The sequence below is a fragment of the Molothrus aeneus genome, chromosome 28 (genome assembly GCF_037042795.1).
Source record: "Molothrus aeneus isolate 106 chromosome 28, BPBGC_Maene_1.0, whole genome shotgun sequence".
Classification (NCBI taxonomy): domain Eukaryota; kingdom Metazoa; phylum Chordata; class Aves; order Passeriformes; family Icteridae; genus Molothrus; species Molothrus aeneus.
This window is the reverse complement of record NC_089673.1, coordinates 2,040,059-2,052,956: the sequence shown is the minus strand read 5'-3', so window position 1 is coordinate 2,052,956 and position 12,898 is coordinate 2,040,059. Positions and strand designations below refer to the sequence as shown.

The 12,898-nt window shown below is 48.8% G+C and overlaps 1 protein-coding gene and 1 pseudogene across 1 annotated transcript; both read right to left on the bottom strand.

Moving 5' to 3' along the window:
• Positions 1 to 3,569: 3,569 nt before the first annotated feature.
• Positions 3,570 to 4,326, bottom strand: LOC136567470 (feather keratin Cos1-1/Cos1-3/Cos2-1-like; annotated as a pseudogene).
• Positions 4,327 to 8,929: 4,603 nt separating this feature from the next.
• Positions 8,930 to 9,235, bottom strand: LOC136567474 (feather keratin 1-like). The gene has a single exon (XM_066567101.1). The coding sequence runs from the start codon at positions 9,233 to 9,235 to the stop codon at positions 8,930 to 8,932; it is 306 nt and encodes a 101-aa protein (XP_066423198.1).
• Positions 9,236 to 12,898: the final 3,663 nt, after the last annotated feature.

Below are 12,898 nucleotides of genomic sequence, written 5' to 3'. Positions count from 1 at the left end.
TTCCTAAGAGAGGGAGAGTCCTGAAGATGTCACAGATATTTTCTCCTTCAAGGAGGAAAAATTGTTTGAGCACAGGTCCCTCTGGCAAATTCCCAAATGTGTCTTTTTGTCCTCACCAGTGTGCAGGTGACAGCACCTGCTCTGAAGTTAAAGTCCACAGGGGAGCAGAAGCCTTTTTTCTATTGTCAAAACTCAGTTTTCAGCCTTCCTCTCCCTGACCTAGTTGGTCCTGGTCCCCATCTGCCCTGCCGTGCTTGCTGTGTGCAGCTGAAGCTCTTGGCTCCATGGGACAGGCACTGGAAACAGGTCCACTTAGGGCTTCCATGCACAAGCTGGGCAGGATTTCTTGGCATTTCTCCTAATGCTCTTTGATGCTTTTTAACATGGAGAATGCAAGAGGCAGCCCAGCCTGCAGGGCCAGGCTGTGGGGATGGCCATCACATCCTGTTGTGATGAGTGCCAGAAATGTACAAACTCATTTGAGCTCATCTGCAGAGCACTGCATGCAAATTTGTCCATGCCATGCATTCAAAGGAATTTATCATCCACCTAAGTGCATCCATCAAGCAAAAATGCCCTTATGTGACCACTGTGGGTTCAACAGGCACAACCCTGGCTGGGCTGGAGCACACCAAGGCACCTCATGGACCAAAGATGGATTGGCTGAGGATCTCCAGTCATGGCCTGAAGAGTGGAGGAAGCCAAACAACCTGGGAAATCTCTTCCAAGGCTGGTGAATGAAGGAAAAATATTGAAGTTCAGCAGTGTAGTTCAGCTGCCTGGAAGAGAAAGACCAGTTGCAATCAGGTGCTGGGAGGGAGAGAGGGAAAAGGACATGATGTGTCCTCACAAATGGGATCCATTTGGTGTCTAGACAAAGATTGCAGGGCTGAGAGGAGCTTGGCCTTTGGTCACTGTGATTGAAAACACCATCCCAGGACTATCCCAGGCCACTGGTCCTGGTCTGTAGAGAACTTTTCCAGCAATTGGTGTGAGTGTTCTGCCCACAATTACATGCTCCTGTCCCAGAAATTTTAGGAAATCTCATTTTAACCTCAAAACAAACATCCAGGAGGGAAATATCCTAGTGTAAACAAGGAAGTGAAAGGCACCAGGAACCTGGAACACAGCCTGTATCATCTGGGATGCCTTACATTTCAGAAGAGCATGTCAAAATTTTTTTCTGTCTGCTTGGGCAACCTCCCGAGCCTGGGGCAGCATAAAAGCCAATGCAGGTCCTTGGTCTCTCATCCACTTCACTCTCCTTTTTCTCCTTAAAAACAATGCGAGTCTGCAGGACCTTTTCCTTCTGTTACTCCCAGAGGATGAAGCCATTACTCAGTGGACTGTTATTCTTTTTCCCATCTCTTTGCCTGAAAGCCCCATAATTTCAAAGCTACAATAATTTGGAGGGAAGGGGCTCACATTTTCCATTCCAAGGGAGGTTCCCACCTTCCTTGGCAGACATCTTTCAAACCAGGATATTTTTTACTCCCCTTACCTCCATTCTGCAACAGATGAGATGGAACTCCTGTTTTCTTCCACCAGGATGTGGATTTGTGTGAATGGATCCAATGCTCTGGGCTCAACAGAATGTTCATGGGCTGTTATTTGCAGAGTGCTTGGGACCTAAAGGCAAGGATTATATTTGCCATCTTACATAAATGGGTCTTATATAAGAGCCCTGTGTGCCATCCCACTGCTGGGCATGTCTGTGTGTTCTGTTAGAGGTGCTGGCCCAGTTTGGTTTTGTTGGAATCTTTGCTACATCACTCTTGCAGTTTAGCCAACTGCATCACAGTGCAAGGTTTATCTGTCGTTGTTAGAGTGAGCTCTACCTCATAAATTAATTCAGTTTTTACAAATTGGCAGAGTTTAGGGTGAGGCTTTACTGCATCAAACTTTTCTGACAATGAACAGAGGATGGGGAGGTCATATTAAATGTAGTCTGCCTCCCAGTCTACCTCATTAGCAGGGCTGGAAAATTCCTCCTCATTCTCCAGCTCCCCACTGAGACAGGGAGTTTGAAAATTTAATTCTCTTTCTCTTTGGAGGAAGTCATACAGCTGGTCCTTCAAGTTTTCAGCCAATCTCTTTTTAGCATTCAATTCCCTTTCAGCCTTCTCTCCAAGGTGTTTGACTTCTAATTTGCAAAGCTTTAGTTAAGTAAAACAAAGACTAAATGCCTTGGATTTCATTGCTTGGAAACGTACTTTTCTCACCAAAATGGCAGTGTGTTTTTCCTTTTCTATTCCATGTCCCACATTTTCTTGACTAGATTGTGCCTCTGTGAATATTCTGTTTTGTCTGTTTCTCAAAATTTGCCATCCTGCCAACCCAAATTGTCACTGGTGGAGAGGGAGCTTCAGACAGAGTTTTTTAGAGAAGTCCTGCTGAGTTGAGAGGTGCAGAGAGGACACCCTGGCTTTCTAAATTCCTCCTCAAAGAGGAGTCTGGGTTAGACTGCATCCAATCTTAGCCCTAGACTGTGAGTGGTTTAAATCACTTTGTCCCACAGGATTAATAACGGAAAATTTTAGATACATATATGTACATATATATATATATATATATATATATATATAATTTGTATATAAAATATATATAATAAATTACTATGACAAATTATTAGACAAAATATATTAATCAGAATTATTTACTACACAGTATAAAACCTAAAACTATTAGTACTGTGCAGAATAGGATACTGCACTATATCAAAGCAATTATATTAAAGCAATTACATTAAAGCCAGCAAAAATAAAGAACTGTTGAAATAGATATTGGTGCAACTCATCATACCAATGCTCATGGGCAGATCTCTTTTACTTGATATAAAGGAGCAGTCTTGAAGTCATTTCCACTCCAAGGCAGGAAAGTTCATACACACATCCAAACAAGAAAATGTTAGAATAACCTATTGTCTAAAATTGGACTGTAAATCTATAGTGGAGAGGGATTGACTCTCAGTCACGTGTCTATCATTGCAGCAATGTAAGGATGTTGATTGGGGTTTGGTGAGCCAGACAGAGAGTCTCCAAGTTACTTGACCACCTTACAGGGCAGAATATCCTGCTATAGTGTCTCACCCTTCCATCACTCCAGGAAGACCAAGGGCTCTCATCTGTGCCTGCTAAACACCTCCAGAGCAAGACCTTTCTGTCTGGCAGCTGGAGACAACACAGGGAGAGAGAAGGACCACACAGAGGCACAGGCTGGGATGCAGCAAAACTTTAATGAGTTGGAAGAGGGAAGGGAAGCCCCCTGAGTGGGCACCATAGTGCAGGGAGCACCAGAGGGATGAAGGAGACTCTGTCCCTTGGCCACGGTGCGGTTCACACCTTGGATGAGGCTTAGTGAGTGATCACAGAGAAGAAAAAGAGAGAAAGAAGAGCGGGAGAAACAGGAAATTTAGTCAAGGTTTCAGAAAGCCCAGACACCCCACCTTCAATGCAGGTGGAGTCATGGATGTTCAGTGCCTCTGAAAGCAATGGTCAGGATCTCCACACTCAGTCCATTTCCATCTTCTGGGTTCTGGGGGTTCTTCTGTGGGGCAGTCACCAGCAGCTTCAGCAGACCCTGTTCCAGTGGCGCCTGGTAATGCAGGAAAGGTCAAAGCCCCCAGAGTTGATGGGCACTCCCTCAGAGCTGAGGATGCTGCCAACAGCAGCAGAGCTGGAGGATCCCACGGTGGTGTTCTGGGGGAAGGAGCTGAGGATGGGCCCAGGCAGGGTCACCACAACAGGGGAGGGTTCGATGATGATGGTGGAGTCCTGGCACTGCCTGACACAGGGCTCATTGCAGCTGCTGCCCAGCGGGGTGGGGCCACAGGGCTGGCACCAAGGGGTGCAGGGCTGGTAGCAGGACATGGCTCGGAGTCACAGATGCACCTGAGAGAGAAGAAAGAGACAAGATGGGGATGGTTGAGGAGCCACCTCTCCACCCACCACAAGGGAGCCAAGACACAGCCTGGCCTGGGAGATGCAGCCTGTGCAGGGAGGACCACACGATTCTTTGCCTACTCCCCACCACTGAGCAAGGACAGACAGGCCCACAAAAGCACTTTCTTAGTCAAGAGAACAAGAGTTCCCCCAGCCCAGACACAGCCCCTTTCCACACCAAAACCTCTCTCCACCTCCCCTCCCCAAACAGGCAGCCTCAAGCCCAGTATAGGACAGAGCCTCCAACTCACTTGCTTCCAAAGGAGAAGAAGAGCAGTGGAGTGGATGAGAGAGTGAAAAGCTGCAATGCCTTTTATACTGGTCCTGCACTGCCCCAGGCCCAGAGGAAGTCTCTCTGGAAACAATAATTTTCTGAGAAGCTCATTTCAAGTGCAAAACACTCCAATTACTGATATGAGCTGTGTTTTGTTTTCCTGCATGGCCGCGTTTCCATTGCCTTCTTTGGCCACACACGTTTCTCCCTGAAGGCTCCATTTTAGGGCTGATCGTGGAAGCCCATGGACCTGTGGGACAGCAGCTCATTGGTGCCAGCAGAAGATGAGTCTTGAGTGCCAGAGGCACCGCCTGCAGTCTGGGGACATTGGCTTGGGGCACTCCCATGGGCAGGAAGGGCCCTGAAGCTCCAAGCCCTGGAATGATTGCTCAGATGCTGAAGGGTTAGTGAACGTGTTGATGGGCCACATCCCTTCCTCCCACCCTCCAAAATCTCCGATTGACACTGGCCATGCCTTAGCAGTTTGGTCATCAGCACTGCTCTCTTGTCTCTCTTCCTCTAAATGTTGCTCTTAGGAGTCCTTGGTGCACTTGTTGTGCCTCATCCACCCTATGGAATCTCTCTGACAGTCCCCTACAAACACAAACAACCTCATCATGTCCTCATACACTCCATGGAATCTCTCTGATAGTTCCCTACAAACACAAACAACCTCATCATGTCCTCTCCCAGGATGGTCCAGCCCTGCCCACCCGAGAGGTTTCTCTGAGTCTCCTTTGCCACACAAGCCCAAAGCTGCTCAGGTGGAGGCTCTTTGGTCAGTGGTGTTTTCACCACATCAAGGCCTCTTCTGGTTCTCACACTGCCCCACCAGTTAGTGGGGCACAAGAACTAGGGAGGGGACAGCTGGGACAGCAAAGGCAATGGCCAGTGTCAACCAGAGATTTTGGAGGGTGGGAGGAAGGGATGTGGCCCATCAACACGTTCACTAACCCTTCAGCATCTGAGCAATCATTCCAGGGCTTGGAGCTTCAGGGCCCTTCCTGCCCATGGGAGTGCCCCAAGCCAATGTCCCCAGACTGCAGGCGGTGCCTCTGGCACTCAAGACTCATCTTCTGCTGGCACCAATGAGCTGCTGTCCCACAGGTCCATGGGCTTCCATGATCAGCCCTAAAATGGAGCCTTCAGGGAGAAACGTGTGTGGCCAAAGAAGGCAATGGAAACGCAGCCATGCAGGAAAACAAAACACAGCTCATATCAGTAATTGGAGTGTTTTGCACTTGAAATGAGCTTCTCAGAAAATTATTGTTTCCAGAGAGACTTCCTCTGGGCCTGGGGCAGTGCAGGACCAGTATAAAAGGCATTGCAGCTTTTCACTCTCTCATCCACTCCACTGCTCTTCTTCTCCTTTGGAAGCAAGTGAGTTGGAGGCTCTGTCCTATACTGGGCTTGAGGCTGCCTGTTTGGGGAGGGGAGGTGGAGAGAGGTTTTGGTGTGGAAAGGGGCTGTGTCTGGGCTGGGGGAACTCTTGTTCTCTTGACTAAGAAAGTGCTTTTGTGGGCCTGTCTGTCCTTGCTCAGTGGTGGGGAGTAGGCAAAGAATCGTGTGGTCCTCTGAGACAGAGTAGAAATTCTCCAGAGTAGAAATCCATTTTGATTTAGGTGAAATGTACATCTTTGAGTCTGTGGTTAGAAAACAGAGCCATGTAGCCTGACTGCAAAGCCTAGGCTTAGAGAAACTGCTTCAGTGAAGGACAGAGATAAGAGGGAAGGGAGGAAGGGGGTGGGGGGGGAGACAGAGGCTGATAAAGAGAGACAGACAGGCTGCTGTGAGAGCAGGCCAACCTGACCTAGGAATTCTTTCTGATAAAGAAGAACTAGTGGCAAATGTCACAGAAATTCGTAAAAATGAATATGTATGAACCTATTGTGAAATTGTATTCGTATGTATTTGAGAGGGGGATAAAAAGGGACCTGGAGTTCCCAGAGGTAGCATGTCTTTTAAAGAGAGTAATCTCCACATGGTCCAGCACTGTAATAAACATACCAGCTTTACAAATTTCACAAAGTTGTGGAATTTTGGGTTATCTCCGCAAAACACCTCCCTGCACAGGCTGCATCTCCTAGGCCAGGCTGTGTCTTGGCTCCCTTGTGGTGGGTGCAGAGGTGGCTCCTCAATCATCCCCGTCTTGTCTCTTTCTTCTCTCCCAGGTGCACGTGTGACTCCGAGCCATGTCCTGCTACCAGCCCTGCACCCCTTGCTACTGGCCCTGCAGCCCCTGTTTCCAGCCCTGCAGCCCCTGTTTCCAGCCCTGTGGCCCCACCCCGCTGGGCAGCAGCTGCAATGAGCCCTGTGTCAGGCAGTGCCAGGACTCCACCGTCTTCATCCAGCCCTCGCCCGTGGTGGTGACCCTGCCTGGGCCCATCCTCAGCTCCTTCCCCCAGAACACCACCGTGGGATCCTCCACCTCTGCTGCTGTTGGCAACATCCTCAGCTCTCAGGGAGTGCCCATCAGCTCCAGGGGACTTGACCTCTCCTGCATCACCAGGCGCCACTGGAACAGGGTCTGCTGAAGCTGCCCCACAGAAGGACCCCCCGGAACCCAGAAGATGGAAATGGACTGAATATGGTCATTTAGAGGCACTCAGCATCCATGGCATTTGGGAAGAGCTGTGCCTGGCCTCTCAAACCATGGCCTTTTGTCTAACTTGCCTGTTTCCCTCCTGTTCTTTTTTTGTCTTTGCCCTCATGTCCTCCTCTGGGCTGTGATCACTGGCTAAGCCCCATCCAAGCTGTGACTGCACCAAGGGACTCGTGGCCAAGTCTTCCACATCCCCCTGGTGCTCCCTGCACTATGGTGCCCACTCAGAGGGCTTGCTTTTCTTCTTAATTAAAGTTTTGCTGCATCCCAGCCTGTGCCTCTGTGTGGTCCTTGTCTCTCCCTAGCTGCCAGAGAGAAAGGTGGGCGTGGGTCTTCTGTTTCTCAGCAGGAGATTTAGTTTGGAAATCAGGAAAAGAGTCTTTCCCTAGAGAGTGGTCAGATATTGAACAGGCTCCCCAGGGAATGGTCATAGTCCCAAGGCTGCCAGAGCTCAAGGAACATTTGGACAATGCTCTGGGGCACAGGGTGGGATGGCTGTGGTGTCTGTGCAGGGCCAGGATTTGGACTCAGTGATCCTTGTGGGTGCCTTCCAGCTCAGGGTATGTCACTGTGATATTTTCTAAAAAATCCCTTTGCCAGGATTTCTTCTCCTGGGAAGATGAGAAGCCTCAGCTTCTCCATGTTTTGCTCCTCTGGAATGTGGTCTGGAGATTGTTTATCCAAACATGTGAATTGTTTTTAATTAATGGCCAGTCACAGCCAGCTGTGTTGGACTCTCCTCATCAGTCACGGGTTTTTATTATTCATTCTTGTTTAGCCTTCTGATGTCTCCTTTCTCTTTCTTTAGTATAGTTTTAGTAGATAATTTCTTTTAATATAATATCATAGAATAATAAATCAGCCTAGAAACATGGAGTCAAATTCTCGCCTCTCATCTCGTCCTGGGGACCTCACAACGCCACAAGGGTATTCAGTGATTCAATGAAGGCTGAGCTCTGGGTGAAGCTGCTATTTCACCTCCACAGCCAGACACGTCCAGTCAATGAACCTTCTTCTGACAGCAGCCACTCTTCAGAGGATGGACAAAGGGGTGAAAAGATTCTGTAGTGGAAATTTTATCTCTCCATGTCCCAAGACCACACATCCTTGTAGATTATACTTGCCTACATTGACCTGGTCTCACTGCTCTGTTCCAAGGGCTGAAAGAAACTGTTAAAGACTCCACTAAGTCCAACAATTCAGTGACAAAAACTTTTTTGTCTTTGCAGAGATTTTTATCCCACAAAAAAAAAAAAAAGGAGGGATTGCTGCCAGGTGGAGTGTTTAAGCATAAGTAAAGGGATTCTGGCATGCAGTTTTTGTGTGTAGTGACAAAGAAATGGAAATTTCATGGCATAGAAAGGATTGGCAGATATGGACCAAGTTATCCTGGTGCACTAGAGAAAGAGTGGTGCTCCATATGAACTTTCCATCCATAAAGATTAAAGCTGGCCCTGGATGCCATTAGCAATAAAATCCCTTTGGCATCTGCAATGTCATCATCCTGCAAGTTTTGCAAGATTTAGAAAGCAGAAATTAATCCAGTGTCTGACTAAGCAAACTTGATGCAAGCCTGTGTTACCAGTCACTTCAGAGCCATCCCCAAACACCTCCCAGAACAAAGACTGAGCAACATCTCTTTCCCTGGTTGTCTTGGGAGAGCATCTGCAGGAAAAATGACACAGAGGCAATGGCTCAAATGCAGCATAACTTTAATGAGTCAAGAGAGGGAAATTAGGTCATTTCAAGCGATGGTCATGGTGAAGTGAGCACGAGGGACAGATAAGAGATTGTGCCCCATGGCTGTGGCTGAGAACCCTCTAGAAGTCCGTCTGCCTGCCCTACAGAGGGAGCAGGGCCAGCAGGTGCTCCCCTGGCTGGATGTGGGGGGCTCACAGCCCCGGGGAGCACAAGGGAACAAGGACACAGGAGGGAAAGGAGAGAGTGGCAGGGGACAGAGGCAGGGCTGGGCTGTGCTTGCCAAGAGTCCTTCTGCAAGGGCTGCTGGGCTTGCTCAGCCCCTCAGGAAGCAACAAGCTGCCGCTCCATCCCCAGTGAAGAACCATCCTGCTGAGTCCTTAGGTTCGCACCCTGGAATCATCACCAGCACCTTTAGCAGGGGAAGCATCTCCTGCCACAGAGGCCACTGCCCAGGCCAGAGAGGCCAAAGCCCCCAGAGCTGATGGGCACTCCCTGAGAGCTGAGGATGCTGCCAACAGCAGCAGAGGTGGAGGATCCCACGGCGGTGTTCTGGGGGAAGGAGCTGAGGATGGGCCCAGGCAGGGTCACCACCACGGGCGAGGGCTGGATGGCCACAGTGGAGTCCTGGCACTGCCTGACACAGGGCTCATTGCAGCTGCTGCCCAGCGGGGTGGGGCCACAGGGCTGGCAGGGCTGGCACCGGGTGTAGCAGGACATGGCTTGGGGCTGCAGATGCACCTGAGAGAGAGAGAAGGGTGGTAGAAAAGCACAAGTGAGTAGAAGCCTGTAACACCATCACAAGGGAGAGAAGACAGCTCACACAAAAAGCTGGAAGGACCATAGGGAGGCCCACAAGCTTCTCCTTCTCTGTGGGGGTCCCAGTCATCCATTTTTCTGAGTCTGGACTGAACGCACTTGGGACAGTAGTTCATGTTCAGACTCAAGAGTTTATTATTTCTTATCAGTACAACAGTCTCACTGCTGTGATTTGGGCAGCTTTTCATTAGAAGGCACAAAATAGCCAACAATCTCTTGTTACAAGGTCTTTTAAGACTAAACTATCCAATTAAGAACTGACACCTGTGGATGCCATGGGACAGAGAGAGAGAAATGGCGAGCGTTTCTCACAGCGGCTTGTGAGAAGTTTTAGGGAGCTGGAAAGATGTGATAACTTGTTGACTATAAACAATTGGAAGGTGGTGTTTTTCTACTTTATTTTTCTGTTCCTCTCAAGGACAGTGCGTGAGAAAGATGTTTCTGTTAGTTAGCCAATAGAACAGAATCTATCATACCACTCTATAAAAACCATGCGGTTCTTTCAAATAAAACCTTCTTTGCCTTTTCTACCATCCTGCCTCTCGCCTGTTCCTGCCCCAATCCTGGTGCAAGAGTGACAGACATTTAGATTATTTTCCCTTTTAACCCAATAACTGACCCCAAAGAGCCCCCAGTGTGGACTCTTCTGCCCAATTACAAAATGCCACCCAAACCCATGAAGAAGAAGGAAGAAGAAGCATGAAGAAAAACCCAGGACGACACCCTGTGCCCTCCATCTTGCTTCCATCCACAACATACTAAAAATCCCAAAACCTCAATTTCTCACCAAGTGATACACCTACACTGCTCTCTATAATCTATTTCACACTTTTGTGGATTCCAGTCTATCTTGAAGTTTAGTTTTCTCCATGAATGAGGGTCAAAGTCAGTGCTCCCCTGGGGACCAGGGCACCCCAGAGCAGGCAGAGAAATATTGCCTGGGTGCCTTGGGTTTCTACAGTTCTCCAAAGCCCAAAATAGACCTGCAAAACACAACCAAGCTCTGGGAGATCCCTTTCCAGCCCACACCACAGGAGACACCTAACTGAGCTCCAGGCTCTCTCCATGTCACCCCTTTTGCGTGTTTCCCTGTCCCATAGAAAGCAAGGGAATGGTATAGAAAGCAAGGACCCCAGAATCAGGTATAGGACAAAGAGACAGCTTTGTGCTGAAAAACCTCATGGAAGCACAATGGTGAGAATGAATAAAAGAAGAATAAAGAGCTTCACACTTACCTTGTTCCCAAGGAGACTGGAGAGGAGTGGATGAGACAGTGGGGAGATGGAACAGCTTTTATACTGCTCCTGTGCTGCCCCAGGCCCCCAGTCACTGCATGAGGACAGTAATTTTCCAACAGACTCATCTTCAAAGCAAAACATCCCACCTAATGCCCCAGGTTGTGTTTTGTTTTCCATCACCATTGCCAGTGCATTTCCTCGTTTCTGACGTGCCCATTATGCTATGTAGGCTCCTTTCAAGTTCCAGGATGACAGCTCCAATGATTTCCCAAGATGGATCATGCCCCTGTCACCAGAAGATGTACCCTCAGGTGCAGGAGGGGTCTGTGCAGATGTAGGACATGGAACTGGGGAATCTGGTGATGTTCCTTTCAAACCCCATTACAGAAAGGTTTGACTCTCCCCCTGCCAGTGCAGGAGTCTGTCCTGGGTACCCAAAGGCTCCTGTGACTAATGACATGACTTATACTTCTCCCTCTATCCTTTACAGATTTACTTGGAAGAGTCATCCCCTCTCATGGCAGTTTCTGGGGGTCTCAAATCACTGCCTTCAGTCACCATGAAGAAAGCAAATGTCATCCTTCCTAAGGACCATGATTACAGTTCTGGTAGAGTCTCCCCTCACTACATGAGGGGTGTGTTGGGGCTTGGCACAGCACCTTGTTTGTCCCATTCTCCTCACAGTGCCATGAGCTTTGGCAGCATGCCTTAAACCCTGAGCAGCATGAGAGACTTTTGCAAAACATGTTGACTGTCCTGTGAGCCCCTGAAGCAGTGGGAGTGTTGGCAAGAAGCTCATGCTGTCAGCAATGGCTGTCGTGGCTGCCTGAAGCTCTGTACTTGGGTTCAGCCCAGTGCCTGCACCACCTTTCCTGGGTTATGGATGGATCTGCCCTTGCTGGAGGGCAGTCGTGTCCCTGCAAGGGACATGGGTCTGCAGACATCACACCCTCCTGCCTTGGCCTCACACCAAAAGGCTGACACACAGCCAACCCAAAATTAGAGCGTGACTTGCCACTGGTAGGGAGAGTCTCTCCCTGGAAATTTGCCTACTGAAGGCATTCCCTTGCCCTCTGGGATGCATCCCAGCTGCCTCCATGCCTGCAGGGCAGGGAAGTGCATCACTCCTTGATGTGGTTTGAGAGCAGGTTTTGTAGCCAGGGCTTTTCTGAGCACATCCCCTCCCTCAGTGTTCTGAGGTGCATGGCACTGCAGGGGTTGTCACTGACAGCTCCCATTTATTAGGGAGCTGGACAAGTTCCTGCTTCCCCAAGGGCTGCTGGGTTGCTCTCCAAGCAAGTCTTTTTGGGCATGGTAAACAAGGTGTGCTGAAGCACAGATGCCAAGAGAATTCTCAATGCACAGGAGGAATAGTTGCCTCCTCAAGCCAGGTCTCATAACCTCTTGGAGGTCTATTACTCACCCAGGATAGCTCAGCTACCTTTGGAGACATAAAATCAGCAGCGTGGCTTCTGTTGCAGTGTTGGAAACAAAAAGGTTTTATTAAAAGGCAAAATAACAAACTCCTTACAGAGAAAAACTGATCCATGTGCAAGAGGTTCTTGCTCCTGGAAAAACACCTCACAAAAGCCATAAGTTTCTTTGTGCTCTTCTTTTTCTAGTTAATTGCTTAGGTGGGACTTTTTGGCTCCTGTCCAATTGGCTATCCTTAAGTTTGAGGTGAAGTCCCCTAGGCCTATAAAATGTCTTTTTACCCAATTGAGAAGAGAAACTTCTGGGCTTCTTTCCTTTTTAAGGGACTAAAAGATAGTTTTGTCACTCCATCAACAGTGGGCACATTCCTACACATGGAACCATTGATGAGTCCCAACCAGTGAGGATATTTTTTTCTGCAACCCCTCCTATCCCTCCACAGAGCATTCAGGAGAGCTCCTCAACACAGCATGGTCTCTTTGGCCAGGAGGACGAGGCTTGTGCATCCACTGCACCCTCCAAGCCTCTCCCCAAGGCATCTCTCACAAGAGAAAAGAGAGCTGAGGCTCTAGGACTGTAGCATAGTTCAGTTTCCAGCCCATACTGCTGGAAGAGGTTTTTCATTTCCAAGTGCAGATCTTGCTGTTTGTTCTTCTTGAATGCCAGAGGGCCCCTGTGGCCCAGTTCTCCAGACAGTCAATAACTCACTTTACAGGAGCCATGACCCAGAATGCATTAGCAGGCTTTCGCTGGTTGACCCTTGTCAAACAGTCTTTTTGTTGACACCCATTCACTGCTGGGAAGGCTCTCCCACCTTCTCAGAACTCTTTTAGGGGATGCAGCAGCCTGGGAGATCTTGTAGGTAAAGACTGAGAGAGGCATTGTCTCCTCT